Raw genomic sequence first — 23,397 nt, forward strand, 5'->3', positions numbered from 1 at the left:
GAGAGCGAGAGAGAGAGATAGAGAGAGAGAGAGAGAGAGAGAGAGAGAGAGAGAGCTGACGGAGAAATTGGCGAATTTGTGAAAATTAGACGGAAAAAAAATCACACGCTCACAGGAAATTCTTGTCGGATAAGAACAGGTGTTGAATCAGAAGTGGATGACAAAAGCAAAAAACAAAAAATATTTGCCTATGTAAGGTTACGCATTATTGTTAGAAACAGTAAACAAATATAAATTCTCGATCAGTTTCTTGTTAATATTAAATTTAACGTCTTCATCAGATGTGTGTGCGCTCTCTATAAACAACAGATAATTTAGATCTGTAAAGTAATCAGAACATATAAGCTCTATTTAAAACATATCAGTAATCCTCTCTCTCTCTCTCGCTCTCTCTCTAAAAACACAACACACACACAACACACGCCACACACACACACACAAACACACCACACACACACACACACATATATATATATATATTTTATATATTATATATATATATATATAATATATATAATATATATATGTATATATATACTTAAAATCACAAAAACACGTGATAATGATAGGGTAGACTCCCCCGCATCGCCAAATGGTTACCTGCATCAGGCAATGATTACTTAATTTGAAAAACCATTTAAATAGCTATGATTACAAAAAATATTATGACTGGAGATAGTACATTTAAAATGACTCAACTTCCGTTTATAAGGGGTATTAAGGGAGCTATATTACGCACTGATATCTACGCAATTTTTCCAGACTATTTTATGATTTTAGCTCAATATTTTTCTTTAATTTTTATTATTGCTTCGATGTATAGGAAAACTGAGTAAAAAGAGAGGCATGTTTTGGTGTGGTGTTCGCTATTCATGATTCAGTTTTTCCTTATCGACATGAATTATCAGTTTAGTTCTCTTCTTACTGAGATTAACCTATCGTGCTCATTTCATCGGGGAATCGATGAAGAATTTGAGAGGACAGGAAAATTTAGATTGAGCGGAAGCGTAACACTTTATTTCAGCTTAGATTTCTCTTCTATTTCTTTTTTTTCACTTTTACAATCGCTTTTCTTCATTTTCTTTACGAGTGTTGGATCCTCTTTAATTTCGTTTACGTTGCTGTTATTCTCTGAACTCCTCACAGAAAAGCATGAGATTCATGTTGGAGTTTCTTAGAATTAATAAGTTACCACATTCGCAAGACTTTGCTGGAGAGCTGGGATTCCTGATAGCCTTTGAGAGTAGATTTATACCATAATATCTAGCTTTACTCTATACAAGTTAATTCTAAAAAAGCTATTAGTTTGCGATTCAAGCTTCCCTCGTATTTCAAAGCCAGTATGTGAAGAAAGAGAAGGATTTTTATAGATTAAATTTTTCAGTTGTTCTCTTTATAAGAAAAGATCCTTTGTGGTGTTCAGTAAGAGGATCCAAACAGCACGGGTAGTAACGAAGTAGTTCCTTCGTCACTTGCAATTCAGTGATTGATAGGAAGACTTAAAAACGTAGCAGATTAACAGTATGAACAATGTTAACAAATACCATGTTCACAGTAGGGGGTTAGTGCCATCAGTGCATCTCACTTGGTACACTGTAGGCATTACCTAGGGCTTTTTTGCAGCGTTCCATCGGCCCATAGCTGCAACCCTTTGCATTCCTGTTACTATACCTCCGTTCGTATTCGCTTTCTTCCATTTGACTTTCCACCCTCTCCTAACAATTGTTTCACAGTGCAAATGCGAGCTTTTCCTCCTGTTACATCGTTGAAGCCTTTTTTTACTCTCAATTTCCCTCTCATTGGTCCCAGCGCTTTGTTTTGGGGCTAAATGTTAAGTTTATTTCTACAAACATCATGCTTGTGTATTTACTGAACTTGCAACATTTTACAATAATCGTTTGATTTTTATGTCCTTCTCTGCATAGTTGCTTACACGTACACGAGCGCGTATTCAATCATTACTTCCTACGTAATACATACATACACACACACACACACACACACACACACACACACATATATATATATATATATATATATATATATATATATATATATATATATATATATTTATATACGAACCATAGCTTTAGCTAAATTCTTTTAAAGACGAACGAACGGACGATGCTGCAACCAGTCAGCCATTGCCTCTTCTACTCCATCACTCTCATCCTCCGAAGGAATGAGAGAGAGAGAGAGAGAGAGAGAGAGAGAGAGAGAGAGAGAGAGAGAGAGAGAGAGAGAACGTCCCTTTAATGATGAGGTGTGACCACATCCTCTCTTTTCTTCCAAGACGTCTATGGAAGGTTCCCGGAAACGGGTTTGGGAAGCCGTTTGTCTCTATAATGACGCGTCTTCATTAGGTGTTTTTCTTTTCTTGTCTTTTCTACTCATGTATCTATTTATTTTGTATTAACTTGGGTATTTGTTTGTTTTCTTACTTGTTTATTTGTTGTTGCATAGAATCGCAATCGCACAATCAACGAATATTCCTTCTTTCAGGATACTTTCGTCAATTAATTGCTGTTCTCATTCGATAAGGTTTATATTTGATATTTTGTTCAACATCAGCCATGATAATGACGTTGATAAAGACAATAACGAAGAGGAAAATTATATATCTTATTATCATAGATACTTGACTCATACGGGTACCGTTGCATGCACGAGAACTTGTAAGTTCCAAATGAATATAGCTTCCCCGGAAGACTTCTTGCAGTAATACTTGCAATAATCTAACCTCCGTTACATTGTCGTGTGGTAAAAGGTGACTGCAACATGTCTGCATAGTGGCAGTAGCCATGACCTGTTGCAGCCAAGTGCTCAATATCAGTCTTTCAGTTGTTGGAAATTAAATTAAAACCTACGTATGTCGTCTCAAGGCCTTCGACTTTTTAGAGCCATTAGAATATCATTCTTTTATTAACAGATCTAAGGTCATTATCCAGAGTGATATCAATCTAATGGAATCAAAACAAAGTTATAATCATAATGTAACCAATGATATTAGTGGAAACAGAGAGATTTTCCTACGAAAATTACATCTAACACAAACACCAGAAATAGCAACGCCAAAGCCTATTACTAAAGAGCCGCAGATCAAAACAATCGACGGTATTCGATGCGCAAAGGTATGCGACAGACGAAAGCGTGTCGCCAGCCTGCCTTTCTCTTTATCGAAACCGGAAAATACAATTGAATGAGAGAAAAACGGACCGCTGACGGCGGAAGTCTTCGGCAAAAAGAGTTGCAAGTTGACACAACCGAGTACTTCCGGTCAGGATGTTGAAAGGAGGATTTTCCTCCTAAAGGCAATTGCACAACTTAACGGTGAGTGCATTTTGAGTTTACTTGCTGAAGGTGATTAGAAAATATAATAACGATAAAACACAATATCTCTGTAGTTACACAGAACATCTACAGTTTCGCTCGAAGTCTAAATGCATTCACACCAACATTCACAGATCCCACATGTATTAATTTGGTGCACCGTAAGCGTTCATATGTCAAAGGGTTCGTCTTTCATCGGATTTTGTTAAAGCCAAATGAATGCTCAGGAAAGTTTACACGGACAGGGTACTAAAAAGTCATAAAGTCAATGTCACATTGGCGGAGGGGGGCGGGTGTTGGTCGGGGGGCAGGGGACCATGGAAAGTAATTCTCCCTCAACCGTTATTTCAGACAGAAGTCATGAAAATGAATACCGTTCATAGACGTAAGTAGTTCTTCATTCATCACATGCTTACATAGGCATTAACGCAAGGGCGCCCGCGCGCACACACACACACACACACACACGTCCACACACACAAACGGATATATATATATAATATATATATATATATATATATATATATATAATATATAGTTATGGAGTATAGTGTGTGTATGTATGTATATATACATATATATATGTGTGTGTATGTATGTATGTATGTATGTAAATATACATATATATACATAAATAAATGGATGTATGTGTGAGCATGCATGTTCCAGCATTGAGCAATATCAACCAAACTTAGTATATATACTATGACTTATTATCCAGAAAAGAATACTTTGAGGGTAAGACATCACTGGCATCAAATTGCACAAAAGTTGGTTGAGGTGGGAAGAGCTTCCCTGAAACAGGGCTGGCTCTGCTCATAGACTTAGTAACTAAATCAACTCTATGGGTTAATCATACCTCATTTCGGTATAGATATGACTTACCATCTAAAAAAAGACTGCTATGAGGGTGGTGATGGGAAGGGGATTGACATGAAAATAACTGAAAATAACAGATGTTAGTCTCTAATCCATAGTTTTCAAGGTCGCTGAGATGAACAGTGATACTTCTGATGCCCTTTAAGCACAAGTTCAGCCCTGATAGGAATGGGGGTTGAGAGGGGAGTGGCGAAATATAAAATATAAAAAATGCGGGGCAATGTAATCAAAGCAACTATCTTAACAGGAAAAGGAGAGAGAGAGAGAGAGAGAGAGAGAGAGAGAGAGAGAGTATTAGAGAGAGAGAGGAGAGAAAGAAAAGAAACGAAGAGAAAGAGTTTCTTATGTTATTATTCAGAGTTTTCCCTGGCATTGCCTGGTTGGTCAGCTAGTATATTAATATATATATATATCTATATATATATATATATATATATATATATCATATAATATATATATATAATTATAGTATATATACATATATAATATAATTAATATAATATATGAATAATTATCTATATTTATGTATATATATATTATAATTCTATATAATATATTACATATATATATAACATAGTATATAATAATACATAGTATAATATTATTAATATATAATGTATAATATTATATATATATATCATATATTATATATATTAGATAAATTTGCTGCTTTGCAAACGTTTCCTTTTCACAGAGAATTTATGTCCTGCCACTGTCAATCGCCCTCAATACACCCAAAACGTTTTCCTGTTTTAGAGAACCTCTCTCTCTCTCTCTCTCTCTCTCTCTCTCTCTCTCTCTCTCTCTCTCTCTCTCTCTTTTCCCAGTGAAAAATCGGCAAAAAGAAAAGTCTATCACTTCCGAAGATTACAGACGACTCGAATTGAAAAGGCAACCAGTGACATAATCACAGTGTTTCTATCAAGTCAGTCAGTCCGTACAGTAATGATAATACTGTTCGTCCACAAGGGAAATAATGTATTGCGGCAACAGGCTGAAGTGTGAATACAATAGTTAATCGAATGAAGAATGAACTGATTTTTTATTTTTCTACTCTGCTAAGTTTCGCTGCCACTGAACAACACACGGATGGCAAACTTGTAGAAATACGTGAATGCAGTGACGAGGAGGCCATTCATTCGGAGAATAAAACTTTTTACTCTTTTCTATTCTACTTTGATTCACTTCCGTGTAATAGCACGAAATACAGGCCTGCCATTCCGTGCGTGTCGAGACTCATAACACTTTAATTGAAAGTAGAGAGAAATGAAAATACAATTTTGACCATGATATCCAGTGCTTGTGTCCGCTCTGCTACAACGGTGTAAGACGTTGAAAAGATCTTGGGGGATATTGGTTTGAAAAAATGATGGAAGCTTTCTTTTCTCTTAAGAATAGAAAGCAGGCAGATACCTACTGAGACACTCATATATATATATATATATATATATATATATATATTATATATATATATATATATATATATATATATATATATAAAAGGAAAAAGAGAGAGAGAGAGAGAGAGAGAGAGAGAGAGAGAGAGAGAGAGAGAGGCGAGGCTGACTCGAAAGGTAAAAAAAAGAGCATTAATCACAAGAGAGTAGAAGCCAACACCCTCTTCCTTCTCGCAGATGTCCGCTAACCAAGTATTTTTGTTTTTTTGGTTGGCTCTCCCACCCTGGTACTGTATACTACACACCCCGCTAATCATTCGTGAGAAATTAACTTTCACGTACACACGGTCACTTCCGCTTATCCTCTGCTGATGTTTCACGTACACACATGCGCGCTCGCGAGCTTGCAAGTTTGCTGACAGGCGCGCAGAGATATAATCATAGTTCTGGATAGTGATCGAAAATTGAAGTAAAAGAGGATTTCGCTTTCCTCCATAGTTTATCTTCCTCTGTACTTCTTCATCCGTTTTATAAGTGTTTTCATCTCCTTTATTAAGAATTTGCTTTCACCATTTTTATAGCCTCTCGAGCATACTCTACAAATAATGATAATTATAAGAGCGATATTAAAACAGAGAAAATCTTACCTAGAGTTTTTCAGTAAGCAAAGAGTTTTTGAAGTTGTAAATTTTTATTTTATTACTTTCAGCAAGTCACTGACACATAGTAAAGTGTAATAAAACAACAATTGGAGCATGGCAGAGGGGAATGAATTCTCGGTAAGAAAAATTAACTATAGAGCCTGCTTATCTGGAGATGGCGATAAATTTCCACAGCCAATATCATTATAACGAATGGTGCATGCTGAACACTAGTTTCCGCCAGTCACGATTGTTACAGCGATGTCGGCTGTTGATATCTAAAGTCCGCTAAAAAAAAAAGTATCACTGATTATCTATTAGCGTCGCACAATTTGAAATCTGTACATGAAGTGTAAGTAAAAGTATCGCTTGAAATGCATGCCATTATATATAGACATATTAGGTCGCTTAAGCACTTTCAAATATCTCGTCATCTGATTAATTAACTGTCTGATATAAACTAGTTGGTGATTTAAAAGTTATTCAAAATCGTGTTCTGAAAGTTATTTATAATACACTATTTAATTAATGGACAGTTACTCCTTAGACATAATGTTTCTGGAAAATTTCATTACTGAAAACTATTTTTTCCTCATCATCATCATCATCATCATCATCATCATCATCATCATTCATATTATTATTATATTATTATTATTATTAATTATTATTATTATTATTATTATTGGGATGCTGTCACTTAACAGAAAATTAATAGTTCAAATATAAGATATTACGTATATGTACAGCATTTGGCCGCTGCATCCATAATTCAATGCGTTGTTACGAGTTATATTAATAATGTGTTTCTATATCTCCCAGTAACTTAAACTTAACACCAGAAGCGGTTGTTTCTTTCGACACCACTGGGTGCCCAGTCACTGTACTTGTTTTGCCAAAAGAGAGAGAGAGAGAGAGAGAGAGAGATAAAAGAAGAGAGAGAGAGAGAGAAAATTAAACGTTTTACTTACCCGAAGTTCTGTCAAGGTATTCAGCGCCTCGGTAGGGAACTCCGTGATGTGGTTGTTGAGGAGCGAGAGCGAGCTGAGAGTGTCATTAACGCCCTCGAAGTCGTTCGCTTCCAGGCGCTGTAGGCTGTTCCTCTCCATGTTTAGGGCCGTTAGGGAGTGCAGGTTCTTCAAGGATCCTGCCAGAAAGGAATGCTCTGTTACTTAATGGAGGTTTTATTCTCGTCTTCTTCTATCTGACGCTGTCTGTCAGTTTTTCAGAGTCCGCTTTTCGAAATAAAAAAAAATAATTAACAGGTGTTTGAAAACTCTCGTGAACTTTTATTAAATTAAGTGGATTTCATTATGTAATTGGTCAGGAAATTACTCCTCCATGAATACAGTTTAAATGAATTAACTTCAGTTTATTTTGCAACATTAAGTTAGCAGCCACCTGTCTGTCGTTGGATTTCAAGTAAATGGATAAAACAACTTCTTCAAGGCTTTAGATAAAAGTTAAACAAAAGAAAGGTTTTGTAAAAATAAAAACCATATTCATTTATATCTGTCATTATGGAATTATTAGTCTTTTTCTTTAATATGATGAATCAGCTTTGGTTAGGCGACAACTCTTTAAAAATGTTTAAAAAATTTAGAAGTGGAAAATGGAAACTGGAGAGCATTATCTAATTATACAATTAAATAAAACTAAGCAAACAAGCAGTTCATTCGCAAGAAAGCACCTACTTCATTGTACAACCATTGAACACTGTTCTACAGTAAAAATCCCACAGTCCAAGTTAACCTTTTGCCTAAATAAATTGATACCGGTAACCCTGTATGGTCATTCTAGTTCAGCTCGTCATGGAACAACAGACGCTTGCGGAAGGACTCGAGACTTTGGAAGGACTCGAAACATGGGGAGGAGTCGAGACTTTACCTCCTGGAGTTATCCATCGAATAGCAAACAGCATCCTGTTGAATGCTTTCCACCTGGTAAAGCAAGTCGTTAGCCTCTACATCGTTCGATTTGTCATTGAGGAAATGGGTCTCTGGACCCCGTTTGAGCACATGGAAATTCTTTGGAAGTTCATTTCGGTCTTATAGATACCGAAGCTGCTTCTAGTTAGATCATGATCAATGCATCGTCAACGCCTTAAACTTAATTCCCTTTCCCCGGAAGATTGCTGTATGATCATCAGTGAAAACAACGTTCCACGTGTGATTTAAGCTTCAAGTCACGGCTCTCGTGGATGAAGTGTAGCCGTTGCAATACTTCGCCTGGGAGTGTTTAATTGCCGACGTGTTCTATCCATTTGATAATCATTATCGACTCTTGCAAATGAGAGCTGTATATCTGTGGTATTCGCTCTTGTACCATTTTGTCTGTTTAAGGTATGAGTCACCCCAGATAGGAAAGCTGAAGTGATGACATTAATTAATTCTGTTGTACGGCGGATTTGCTTGGTGTGTTTGATTTGTAAGGTTGTATCCAAAACTGTTTTTTAATTTGCTCACCTCTCGAAGAGTTTTGTTTATTCGCCGACATATCATCTGACTCTGTTATGACTTGTTATAAAATTAAAATTACAAAGGGCACTTTGCATTTTTTCTATAAAAAAACCTACAAATGAAGTATAGATTTGTAAGAATGAGGGAAATATTTTAACAGTACAATGAACCACATTATACTTATTACAGTTAAATAAAAAAAAAATTCGGAACTTTTTTTAAACATAATCGGTTCACCTGACTGGCAAAAGGCGAGGCAAAGTTCTCATATTAAGAATGAAAATCGCCTTCCCTAAAACCCATCTGAACTTTTCTAGCGAATGCGTTTGTAAATTTCTACGTATAACGTAAAGTAATTACTATTGTAAGATGCTGATGTAAATAAAACCGTGTAATGCGGCATAACTTCTTAGCATGAGACTTTCCACCGTGAAAATTCATTCCAGGGACGTTACAGATCCCAATCAACATATTTGTAAGTATACACTGATCGTAAAGAGAGAAACAAGCAAAAATGGAGCTTTTAACCAAATGGCCACTGAGGTTGTTTGTGCTACCTGGAAAAGGTAAGGACAAGGCATACGGACAGCATTGTGTAATCTTTTGCCTTCTTTGTAACGGCCACCCTTTTCAGGACAAATGATTATTCTTTGGATTCGGAAACCTTGTGGGGGTCTGCGATGTTGCTTAACTTCAGTTATATCTTCCTTACCGTAAATTAAACTTCTAAATGCTAGATAAGTTTCTTTTATCTACCTTTTCTTGACTAACTGGTATATTGAAATGGACGTAAAGCCAAATATAAAATAGCTCTCGAGCAAATATAATAACATAAAACTTTGAGGTATTTAGAATGTTTTTAAGTTTTAACCTAACTTCATGACACTGAAGGTAATTTCGTTCCCAGATCCCAAAATGCTGATTGTCACAACGCGACTGACGACATTCCTTCCCATCCATAAAATAAAGATGTAAACTGCCGAAATGAGTTTATAAACACCCTGGGGCTGGTCACAGCATTCACGTCATTCGTGTGAAATTCCGGAAGACTTACCTGGCTGGAGTTCCTTAATCTCGTTCTGGGCAATGTCGAGGAAGGCAAGAACTGGCAAGTTGAGGATTGCCGTTGGGATGGCTCGGAGTTTGGTTCCTTTTAGGTTCAGGTTCTTAAGGGTTCTCTCGATTCCATTGAAGGCGCCGAAGGCCAGGGAAAGATCGTTATCGGCCAACTGGAATATTATAGAATAATGCTTTGTATGACATGAAGATTTAAGATTTTCGTTTACTTAACTGATGCGGTCATGAGGAATAATTAAATGACAAAATACTTATTTCTCATAGTTTAACATGACGTAGATAACATTATTATTAAGTATGAAATTCTTAACTGCAGATATCAAATAACTTGCTGTTAATTTATTCTAAATATACACCTTTATAAATTAAAAGATTTTCTTAAACTGCACTGGAAAGACGCAATGAAAAATGGAATGCAGCTAGCATAAATACTACAAAAGTAAGTACACTTATGCAATATGAAGTCCTGCATTAATTAGAGTATGAATGATCCGGGTGACTTTAACTAAAAGTTAACGTTCTCTTCCTGCAAGGAAGCCTGATTTCATCGACATAAAACTCCACTTGTATGGCAAACCCACCTTTAGAGTAGCGAGCCTGGACCCCTTGAAAGCTTCGTTCGGGACGGAGGTAATTTGGTTTCCGGAAAGATCGAGGAGGACCAGTCTCCTGAGTCTGGAGATGGACCCCGATGGGACGCTCGACAGTTTGTTATCCTGGAGATTGAGGTTCTTCAGGGAATTCTCGAGGCCCTTGAAGGCGTTGTCGCTTATGTTGTAGATGTCGCAGGAGGAGAACTGCATAGGAGAAAGAGAGTGATTTTGTAATACAAGGAAACTCGTCTTTTTAAAACCTTTAATTTTCTCGTGTTACGTCAATAGAACGTTTACAATTTCGACTTGCTCTCAAAGGAATAATTCGTGGGATTATTACCATAATATCAAATTGCTCTTCCTTCAAAAAAGCTAGTATTCATGACTGAAGGAATTACTTTATTACTATGAAGAACATTCTTATTAAGAAATTACACATTAGAATGTATATTACCGTAATATACTATGTATCATGCATATTTAATTAAAGAATAATTGCAATTTAAACTGACAGCGTGTTATGTCGCAATGTCACGTAGGAAATATAATGTATTATAGTTCCTGGTTCAATAATTCTCTCCCCACCCCCCTCTCCCGAAGAGCTCGGAAGTAGCATAATGACATACTTGATATGTCTGTACAAACCGTGTGGGCGTACGTTAGGATCAGTGAATTCCAATACCGCCGGAAATGACCATTCCCTTACCTGAATATTTTCCACCTTCAGGCCGTCGAAGGTCCTATCGTTGAGGACGCTAATCCTCGTGTTATTGACGTACAGGAGATCCAGAGGGACGCTGTTCGCCCTCTGGTGCAAGACGGTCATGAGCAGCGTGAAGTTGACGGACGTGCACTGGATCGACAGCTCGTTCTGTATGTTATAGGCGCAGAGACATGAGGCGTTGAGATCCGTGACCTCTCTGGGCCAAGGGCACTGGGCCCTAACGACGGTGGTGCCCAGGAGAACGAAGACGAGGTACTGCGTGGCCCTGCTGTAGATGCTATTCGCGGTTCTACTGCTGCTGGCCATGGTGTTACTTACTTGCGGACCGCAATGGGACTTCGGCCTTCGACTTCTCAGTATCCAAGTCATTCTGTGAAAATGAAAAAAATGGTTTTAGCCAAAGAATACCAGCGGGAAAACGAACAAAAGGATCATATTAACTAAACAATAAGTCTCAAGAGTCAACCTCCCCCGTCTCGTAGTCTTTGAATGTGAGAAATCTCATTTCCATTGCAGTCGAATCGAATTTCGGTTTAGAAAGTGGTTCCAGGAATTCATTCGATTTTAGTGCTTGCTACAATGACCAGTCATTTCCTTTCGCTGCCTGCTCTGATGAGCTTTCATTTGTACTCTGTTCATTAAAATCTGTTCTAGATTTTAGTCTTTCACTTTATTGTTATGAACTAGAATTTTAATTTTCACGTAAGAATAAAAAAAATCGTTCTCTAAAATCATTTATTTCCGCCAATTTTCCGGTAATATAAGATATTCTGGGAGATTGTGTTTTTTGTGCTGTTTCCGGAATCTTATGTGGATTGGTTTTGTCTCATGGGAAGAAAAACAAACACAATGAGTTTTTTGTTTTATATATAATTTCATTTACCAAATCGTACTAATTTTGTGGTCAATTCCCATCAGGATATACTTTCATATACATACTACAAAATAGATAGCTGGATAAATTATTCCCAGACACTGTCACGAAAAAGGTGACTTCAGGATCTTGTCATAAAACAAGCAAAAATAATGAGTGTATCGGAAACTCGTACTTTGACTGATGGCAGGGACGTTACCCTTTAAAAAGTGAGAAGAATACGAAAGGAAAGCAAAAAAGCAAAGAAAAAAAACGACCTTAACTAACATCCCCTCACTTCCCAACAAACGAACAAAAATCACCCCTCCAAAAAACTTCCTCCGCCATCAGACACTGTCACTGCTTTCTCTTTTCGAAGGGAAAGAAGAAGTAGAAGTAAAGTACGTTTTTCAGGGAACGGTTCCACCCGTCCCTCTTCATTCTTTTCCATCGTCCCATGACCGCCATGAGTCTCCCATGTTTATTTCTAGTTAACGACATTTCAGGGTTAAGGTTCACTGCTGTCCTAAGGTGGGATGGGGAGGAGAGGGGTGAAATGATGTGTTCGTAAAAGTATCATTTCCATAAAGTATATACAAGTATATATATTTAACACGCACACGAATTATGAAAATTTTTACTTTGCCTCATTACCCAATATAAGCATGATATAATCTACACCTGGGTGCTGATATATATATATATATATATATATATATATATATATATATATATATATATATATATATATATATATGTATATATATATATATATATATATATATGAGTGTGTGTATGTATATATACATACATATATGCTTTATATTAATACAAATTACATGAAAAATTCCTACTGTGAAAAAGAACTGTATTCTAACATGTTGTAAATATTTCTCCTCCCAGTAAATAAGAACGTTCAAAAGAACAAACAATAAAATGAATGAAGAAAGCCATAGGGTTCAAGACCTTCCATCGGATGCATATAACTATTAGAATGACGGATGAGATTCGTCATCGTCTCTATACGTACCAGAGCGCGGTACTTCCGTTTACCTTGGAAAGATGAAGGCGTGATTTTTGAAGGATCTCCCATCCTTCATTTTGCTCTTTCAGCCGCTTTTCTCTGCCCCGTCTATTCCTGGCCAAGTCACCGTTTCTCCCGCCCTTAACACTGTCAAATTTTCACGGTCCCTGAAGCCTTCTTTTTGGGAAGGAGCATGCTCTTCCTAATTTGGTATTGCTGCATAGAATCTCCAAGTCATGTTTCTCTTCTCTCTCTCTCCTCTCTCCTCTCTCTCTCTCTCTCTCTCGTGCTTCTCCCCCGTTGGCATACCGGCAACAGTTCCCAATCGCTTGCCCGGCAATATTACCCTGCATCCCTCCTACGAAGGTCTGGCTCAATCCTTTTCATTCTCTCTCCTTCTTCTCCTGCTCTCTCTCTCTCTCTCTTCTTTTCAGTCTTTGTTCGTATGATTAAGACTGCCATGTTGCCTTCTTTTCGAAAGGCAAACCATTTAGACTTAATTAATGGATCTTTCTTAAATTGTGACCCCCAAGGGTTTTAATTAACCGGTCTGTATCCACCTTTCCGGCGTGCTTAGTACAAGCCCGTTGGTGAGAACCGTAAAACTTAAACAATGGACTGTAAATATCATAAAAGTAATGACCACAAAGAAATATTAGTCCTAGCTAACTACCCCCGAACTTTGCTATGGGTCCACTACCTAGGAAAAATCCGACTTAAACTAATTTCGTTCGTCATTTATTATTTTTCAAACGGACGCACATTTCTTTTCCTGCAGCCTCTTTCATGGGCAATATCTTCTTTACGAATAGATAAGAGTGCCATCAGTTACCGTCTGTTCTATGAACAAGAGACCTGCTGGCATAAGGCCATTTTAATATACAATAATAGCTACAGTGCGGCTGCCTTTAACATTACAAGTTCGACTTTTCTTACCCAAGATTTATTTAGTTATTATGTTGATTTTTCCCCGTTAATTCGAAAAGCTAAGTTATTGTAGCTGTTACAATTCCGTATGTATACAGTAAAAAATGTGACCATTAGGTTTTATATATATTCATATATATATATATATATATATATATATATATATATAATATATATATACATATATACTATATATATATCTTTTATATATATATGATGATAACTTGATCACGAAGTATATAAAACGTGATGCTATGATAAATAAAGGTTTTTTTTGCCACGAAGGAAAAAAATTAAAAAAACGAGTTGGCCGAGTACTTCGGTCCTATTCGGACCCTTTACTTAGGACCGAAAGTACTCGGCCAACTCGTTTTTTCATTTTTTTCCTTCGTGGCAAAAAACCTTTTTATATATATATATAGTATATATATATATATATATATATATATATATATATATATATATATATATATATTTATATATATATATATATATAGTATATATATATATATATAATATATATATATATATATATCTTACTAAAAGTCTCGAGGTTTCCCTTGACCCTCTTCCCACTCGTCTTCTTTCTTTCCCCTACCTCACAGTTTCATCTCCCAAATGCTCCCCTGTGTTTCCTCTGCCCAGAGACTTCCTCTTGATCTCTCCTCCTCCTCCTCCTCCTCCTCCTCCTCCTCCTCCTCTCCGAGCTTCACCTTCAACCTCCTGGGACTCCGGACCCTGATTGCTGGCTGGTTGGCTGGTCGAAGACGAAGAATAAAGGGAGTGGAGGACCCTTTTGACCCTTAACGGTGAGTACGGGATGCGACGATGCCAGATTTGGCTAACTCTGCACGGTTGTGGAAGTAAGGTACATGACAATATTCAGCGAGAGAGCCGTTTCAAAGGCAAATCCCGCTTACTACTACTAATCGTACTCGGTTTTCATTCTTGAGGTCTGGACTGAGGAAAATGTTGACAAACAAGGAGCTTTGTCAATTCATAAATCTTTTCGTTGTTGCTGGTGTTAGATTAATCCGACCTGCATTCCGTGGTCAACTTATTCCGATAATTATAAGCGTTTGTTTGAATGCACTAATATCTTTGTCATTAATTGACATTTATTTCATTCGTCTACAAAGACTGGAATAGTTAACTTTATCCTAAAGCAAACATCTAGAATCAAATTTGCGTCAAGTTCAGTCACGTTAATCGTAATAATTTTATCAAATAACATTATTAATTAAAATTATATTCATCCAAAAATAGAACAGACCTTTCCGCTTCTCCTAATCTCTATGTCAACAAGAAGTACTCTTTCAGAAAGACCACTCAGAGATATTCACTGACAAAGTCAGGGCCTTAGGTAATATTTTAGAGCATCAGAGCAGCAAGCGTTATCACTGGATATCCATCACGGCAACACACCAGCAAGTCCATTAACCACGCGCGTAGGTAACAACAGGTAATGAAACAAGCAATAAGAGTAGGCGATGAACCCTTCCCGCTTAATAGTTTTTTTTTTTTAATTCGTGGAGATTTAGCTACGTAGTTCCTATTTTCAAATAAGATTATTACACTTCGCATGACAAGCTGAACGAATAGGTCCTTTGTATAAATTTACACACACAAATATATATTATATATATATATATATATAGGATATATCTATATATTATATATATATATATATATATATATATATCTGTGTGGTGTGGTGTGTGTGGATACAGAAATCATATAGACTAGCACACAGAGTAAGTATGAGATTATAAACGTAATAAATACAACATGTACTGACTTTTTATTCTAATGAGTTATTCAGGGTATATCACTCATAGCAATAGTTATTTACTTTAACCGAAATTAACGACAGAATTAAAATTATACATATTTATTTCAGAGCCATCGTGCTCCTTACATTATCTGCGAAAAGTCGTTTTGCTCTTGGTATACATAAAGAAGGAAACCAGCTAAGTAAGTGTTCCACTTCATTTTATTATGAATTATCTCTAAGACATCAAAGAAATGTGCTCCTTGGTTTTCACTTCGTATTTTCTGAATACTCGAGAAATCCAGCAATTCATTGTGCATTAAAATTAAACGAGGTTAATCACAATCGGTTTTAATTCATATAATGACAATTTTTTCTCGTGAAAAAGATTACTGATCGTATCAAAACTGAAAGATTTTATTTGATGTTATTTGGAGTAAAATCATTTTCCAAATCGACCAGTCAATCTGGGAGAAATCTCAACAGTAAGCTTTACAACATAAGGCATATTTGTTGCTACAAAGAATTTTTTAATTTTCATTTTTATTTTATACCAAAAGTGAACCTAGAATTACGTATGTATATCACTCCTTTTATCACTTAGGTTTTGCTATTATAGGATTCACCATCATACGCTACATCAGTACACGGAATAGCTTTGTGATATAAAAATGATATACCAGTGTTCGACAGAATTAATAAGGATAAAACTATTTTTCACTTATCCTGCAAAAGAGCTCTAAAAAGCGTTCAGACGTGGGAGGATCGAACAACAGAATCGATACAAATGAGACAAAAAATAAGCGTCGTTGATTAAAAGAGAAAACAACAATATTCTCAGCGCCTTTAGCCATGAGATGTCACGCGTCAGTTCTACCTATTCCCAACCACTCCCAGCCACTGACGAGAACTAGAAATCCATACTATATCTCTGAATCCGAAACGGAAAACCTACCGGCAACGTGTGTTTGAAAGAGAAAGTTCCGAGTCAGCTGAAGAACCGGAAATGTGCTGTAGTTCCTGAAGATTCATGGATGCGAATCGTTTCACATGAGTATGAAAATGAAAATCAGGGACACAGAAATTCAAGGTTACTTTGTCATCATCGTTGACACTCGGAGAGTGAGAAAATAGGGAAATTTATCTTTGTCATATGACATGATTAAATCACTCGAATGTACAAATCTTCGGGTATGAAAAACAGGGTAAATTCAAGATCAAATGAATGTTTAGATAACATAGTTATGTAAACAATGAAAATCTATACACGCATATGCATGTTTCTGGGGTATAATTATACACGTGCATGCATTTCTTTAGGGATGTTCGCGCGCTATTAAGGTTAATGTGTGGTTACATGTATTAAATATATATATATAATATATATATATATATATATATATATATATATACATATATATATATATATATAAATATATTATATATATATATATATATATATATATATATATATATATTTATATTATATATATATATATATATATAATGCTGTCCAGTTTTCTTTTACTCTCATTTCAATAAGTCATTCATATCTGACCACGAACACTTCATCTCCTGATGAATTCACTGACCTCTCTAAGGGTGGTGGGGGGGCAGGTTGCAGTGGTTGGGAAGCGAAACCCGTGACCACAGTTCAATTTGTATAACGAGGTCAGCGTCCGATTAAAGGTCGATTATTTGCGGACATAAAAGGTCTCTTAAGATTCCTTAAAACGCGAAAGGTTGAACCTTCATGGGAAAGGTTGCGGTCTGATAAAGGGCCCATTGAGATTAAAAAAAAAAAAAAGAATTTAAACAGTTGATGAATGTTTCCACAACCAGAGTTATGTGCTTGGTCCATATTGATTTCTAAAGCCATGAATGGTGCAACCTTCAAAATACAATCACAGTGTATGCGTGTGTGTGTGTGAATGTGCATGTGTGTTTGTATGATATCGCTCTGATAATGATCTGCAGTTTCTCTGTTTCTAATTTTCTTTCTTTTTATTTCACGAAGTCTAGAAGAATAAAGTGCTTGTTTTGTTATAAAGGAATGCATACTGAGTTTTTTTGCGGGGTTTTCTTTTGATGTAGTGCTAATATATATAGAAAAGGGAGAGTTATTTACTGTGAAGGAAGATACTTTATACGTGAATTTGAAATATTCTGCGCTTACGGCATTATATCCTAATGGGTATGAAGAGTTTTAATCCTAATACGGATAGAATTGACAGATTAATGCGAATGCTATGGATTGGGTAAAATAAATGACCCTTTTCCAGTATTCAACATTACTCTATCGAGTAGCTTCAGTTTAAGAATTATGGAGTCTTAAAGGAACGAGAATCCAGATAAAACAGGTCTCTTCTTATAGTTATAAAACTACAATTTATTAACGTAGTGAAAATCCTACTATTTACAGAGGTTTTCGTTCCCCTTTTTTTTCTTTCAGAAAAAATACGATATATGCCAACTTAAGCGTCTAATTAACACGGTATATCATTGAGTAAAAGGTTCCAATTTTATTCAGAAAATGTATTCTTATTTTACCTTGCACTTTGCTTGAATTGACCCTACCTTCATTCCATATTCCCAACACCCCATAAACCAGTCGTACGTAATAGTTTATTGCCATATTGTGCAAAGGACTGTCCAGCCCACGAACTGTCCAACGCGCGAAAAGTGTTTCATGATTTCCAAATTCATATAGAACAGACTTTTCATCCGACAACCTGACCTCTGATTAACCAACACCGGGCTCCAACCTCCTTTCCCTTAAGTCATTGCAGACCAAAGGTGCCTAATGACTCCATTTAAAGTCACTGGAAAGCTTTCATCACACAAATCAGTGTCTTTTCTTGCGTAAGAGCTGGGTGTGTTCGATTGGCGACAAAACGTTAATTTGTGCCTCGGCTCCAATACTGGCACGCTGCAATTGTTGGTCGGACAACGCCCCGTGATTCTTGGGGAAAGAAAATAAAGGCGTCGTGAGCTTCAGAAAGAGGCTCTCGAGTGGAGGACCTTTGCTACGGAGTCTTAGAAACGGCGAAAGTGAAAAAAGAAAAAAAAAATTGCGAAAGACTTTTGTTGTCTAGGAATTTCGAATAGAAAGGCTTTTGCGAAAAGTGTTAAGCTCTCTCTCTCTCTCTCTCTCTCTCTCTCTCTCTCTCTCTCTCTCTCTCTCTCTCTCAGACGGAGAGACACACACTTGTCCGGAACTTGGACTTGGGAAGTAAACTGTCAGAAAATGAGAAAACATTAGTCTGCTTAACAACAATTCCAAATTCTTGCTCCTAAGGCTTCATGCTTTCCCATGACCACATATATCAAGTCAGTACTCTATTTTCGTTACTTTACGTATCCTCTGCTAAATTAGGAGTAAAATGGCAGGTAGTGCGTTATCAGGAATTCTAAATTTTATGAATGCCTGGTAATTTGTATGCTTCAGCTGACCACTATCCGAGTTTACAATAACAGCAACCTCTCTCTCTCTCTCTCTCTCTCTCTCTCTCTCTCTCTCTCTCTCTCTCTCTCTCTCTCTCATTACTCCATCCGTGTGCTGAACAGCAGTGGTAAGACTACAAAGAAAACGAGCGAGTTAACTCTCTTCGTACCTTGTACACCAAAACACCAATCGGTTATCGTCGAGTTTTTCTGTCTCAATCCGGAAGTTATTCAATCAAAATCATCCATCATTTGTTACAGATTTTCCTTTGAGCTTCGCTGACGATATGGTTCCACTCGTTGACAATAGTATTCTTTTGGTTTGTCGATAGACTTAAAGAAGGTTTACAGTGCACAGGATTGACATACGCGTTGGATTATGGACTTATAGAGATGAACATTATAAGGTTAGCAACCCTATTTTGAAGCTTAAAACTGAAAGATAACGCGTTTTGGAGCTACCCCCTCCAGGGGAAAATGTATTTATATATATTTACACACACACATATATGAATATTTTTCACATCACCGTGATTCATAGTATGTAGATATATATATATATATCTATATATATATATACTATATATATATATATTATATATATATAGATATATATGTATATATATATTTATATTATATTACATATCTATATATATATCTATATACATAATATATATATATATTATATATATATATATATATATATATATATATATAAAGCTTTGAAATCACGTAGATCATGTTCCAAAATGAGTGTTTCTGTTGATACTAAAGAACAGAAGTTTTCGTAACCCAACTTCTTTAACGAAAAAGATAATCAAGGATTGACACACCCCTAAGAACCACTTTTCCTACAATATATTTCAAGATTCCGAAATAATACTGATTTGCACTAAATTTCATGAATGGATGAAATAATATCTCTCTAGGGAAGCTCAAAGTAAAGAGCAAAACATAAGTATTTATTGTTGTCTCGTCACGATATCAAGCGACCACCTGGTGGTAATTTTCGAAGTGAAACTTTGATATCCCCTTCCACAAGCGATCTCGCTTTCTGCTATTTCTTCTGAGGGAATTAAAACCTACAAAGCGCCGGCTGGTGGAGTAATAATTGCGTATACTAAAGAATGAAATCCCATTCTTTGAGATAAATGACGCATACACGTTAAGCTTGTTCTTTAATCTCATGTCATCTTTACGGTTTATCATTTTCTTCGCAACATTGCCTTTCTCATCATCAGAAGCCCATCATAAACTCCTGGTAGAGTGGTTCGCAGAGGGAACTCGAAGAGAGCATTCAATTTGGTATCTGTAGTACGTTTCCTGTCTTTCAGGTTTCTTCAGTTCCTTGCTCTGGGGCGATAGTTTGAAATGGAGTGGCTGCTTCGAAAAGTTTTCCAGCTGTTATTTATAAGAAGCGCTACACACACACACACACACACACACACACAGAGAGAGAGAGAGAGAAGAGAAGAGAGAGAAGAGGAGAACGAGAGGGGAGAAGAGAGAGAGAGAGAGAGAGAGTGATGAAATGTCATCATAGCAACAATGATCATCCACAAAATAAATAGACAGACAAATAGACAGCTTATCCACAGGAATAAAACATGCGACTGCAAGACCACTTTCTACCATTACCGATTTATTTAATTCCCGATACATTCCTTATGTGTTTAATGATCATCCATATACGATTATATCATTATGATGATAATTATATATTGAACCTTTCATCTTACTTCTACAGAATATGCTTAGTTAAACACACTAGTTCAAATTCAGTATTGACTTCAGTTCACACCTATTTAGTTTCTAACCACGCTTTCATACCTAAAACAATGCTTCCACTAATTCAAGGCTAGTTCAAGTTACGCCAGTTACGGGAATGACATTGTTGCAGATAAGGACAATCAGATGATAACAGGACCGTTAAAAGCCGACGAGTTTTACCATAACCTTCCGTGACCTTCATTATCCATCTTCCCTTTGCACTCTGCGAACTTTTCCGGAGGCTATAATATACCTCAGGGGGCCGTCGCTGCTTGATCCGACCTTGAGGCCAATCCTACGAAATGGAACGAGTCTTTTGCCTGATCATTGTCGCCGACAATCAGGGAACTGGTTCGAAATCCTCTGGGATCAGTGGCGCCATGGCGGAACGTCACGTTTGATTTAGTATCCTAGATTGTTCACGATTGTTTGTATGCGTTTAGACATACAAAGCGTGTCTAGGTCTGTTATTACCACACACACACACACACACCGAACTTTTCTTGAATCAAAAGATGAAAACATTAATGGGTAGCAACACTGAAGACATGGTAAACACAAATGTACAAAATGAACGATGACTTTTGCTTCAGACGATGATGGAAACAAACAAATAAATCAATAAATATAACCTAATGCCGGCGTTGAATCAACCTTGACAGGTTAAACGCAAGTCACATCCGAGACACGCCTACTCTTGGGCATGATCTAGCGGAATTTAGTTTAGATGTTCTAATTACTGAAAAATTTTCATCTCCGAAAAACAAAAGTAGAAAGAAAAGTGAAGATACTATGTTCTCTCAGACCCTCGGCATCAGAGATAAGATGACATAGATGATTGTCAACGTAATGTTCTTAATTATATCTCATTAAGGGTCATTCAGGATATAATGGAAAATTACATCAGAGTCTTAATTATTACTCACAGTTATTGCCTTCAGGAACAAAAGTTCCAGCGTTGGAATCAGGGTTATTCTCTCTCTCTCTCTCTCTCTCTCTCTCTCTCTCTCTCCATTCTTTTAATGGGGATAAAATCCCTAATAACAACAAGTCAGTTCCAAGTGTCCAGATTCTTTTAATTAATGACATTCATTTTTTAAGGCCTATTAATTTCTATCCTCTAGATTTCCTTCTGCACTATTGACCTTCCTTTCCCCATGAAAATATGGAAATTCCGATATGCTACAGATAAAACACTAAAAATGAAATAATCCTTTACTTCGAGTAATGGTCCTTGAACAGCAATGTCCTTAGAGACAATTCGTCTGATTTTCTTTGATGTGAAACCGGCGTTACAATCCAATACAATCTAAACCCATGTATCCCAGGTCGGTCAAGCATGTCCCAAAGATGCTATAACCCATTCAGCCGAGGAAATGAACCTCGAGGCAAACACTCCATCCCTTGGGAAGTTGAAACTTTCAAAGGCATCATTTCCACCGCAAAGGCATGGCGTGGAACACACCCGATGACTCATGACGAGTGGCTGATGGTCCTGTAAATTTGGAGGAACACAAGGAAAAGGGAGAGAAACTCCTGTGCACAGCAGCTTGGCGGAGAGAGAGAGAGAGAGAGAGATGTCATTGTGTGGTTGGCAATTATGATAGACATAAATAGTTAAGATTAGGGCGTGAAAGAATACGTCTGTTATTGAAGTCAGCGAGCAAGAAGTCGATTCTAAACATTTTTCCCGAACTATAGAAGTTGAATGGATAAACCGTCATATTCGGATGTTATTGTCCAGAAGGTGAACCCTATTCATCTTCTGAATAATAACATCCGAGGAGGGATTTTGGTCAAATATTTCAGTAAGGACTCCGTATTATCGTTATTAACTGATAAAATCAAATTTATTCTTTATACCATGCTCTTCATACACACTTAAGCAAGACTCAACCATGAAATACTTTTTTTCTCTCTCTCTAATTAGTATACGTTGAAAATAATCTCTGAATGCTAAAACAAAACCAAAGTTGAACCGTATCTGTTTAGGATAGATAAAACTCGATGATTATCAAAGCTTCCGAATGGAATTTCCCTCGGATTTTCGTCTGATATTCTTGTAGGTTTCCCAGTGACATTTAAAGCTTTGACAATGTGATCAATTACTGATACAAATTATTTGGGTTTGCAATCAGGCTGTAACGCATTTCCTTTGAACAGTTTTAATGCAGTTTGATGACATGTTCTCGTAAAAAATGTACATATATCCTCCTTAAATTCTATGTCTCTGTCGGTGATGCCCCTTCTACGATCGTTCTTGAAATAGTGTTTACTCTCACCGGATACAGACTGAAAATAAGAAATACAGATTTCAAGCACTTTGATCAAACCATCGAGACACTGCCAGTGCAAAAGCACTGAAATCCTTCTTCATGATTTTAAGTAAGTCAAGCGACCGTGCCTTCTCACGAGATCCACCCATCTATTAGGAACTGTTAAAAATCAGAATTAATGATTATGCAAATTAGACTAATTCTCAAGTCGTTCGGTGCCACCATAAAGATT

The 23,397-nt window shown here is 36.6% G+C and overlaps 1 protein-coding gene across 4 annotated transcripts in view; it reads right to left on the bottom strand.

Moving 5' to 3' along the window:
- LOC135221988 (leucine-rich repeat and fibronectin type-III domain-containing protein 3-like) overlaps positions 1-23,397 on the bottom strand; it is a 112,122-nt gene that overhangs the window by 72,202 nt on the left and 16,523 nt on the right. For all 4 annotated transcript variants that reach the window (XM_064260093.1, XM_064260092.1, XM_064260095.1 and 1 more), the window contains exons 2-5: positions 11,083-11,470; positions 10,365-10,580; positions 9,761-9,935; positions 7,219-7,394 (exon numbers count right to left, since the gene is read on the bottom strand). In XM_064260093.1, the coding sequence (XP_064116163.1) occupies positions 7,219-7,394; positions 9,761-9,935; positions 10,365-10,580; positions 11,083-11,469 (954 nt within the window). In that variant the 5' untranslated portion in view covers position 11,470. The remainder of the gene's footprint in view (positions 1-7,218; positions 7,395-9,760; positions 9,936-10,364; positions 10,581-11,082; positions 11,471-23,397) is intronic.

Source organism: Macrobrachium nipponense, chromosome 3 (genome assembly GCF_015104395.2).
Source record: "Macrobrachium nipponense isolate FS-2020 chromosome 3, ASM1510439v2, whole genome shotgun sequence".
NCBI classification, from domain to species: Eukaryota; Metazoa; Arthropoda; class Malacostraca; order Decapoda; family Palaemonidae; genus Macrobrachium; species Macrobrachium nipponense.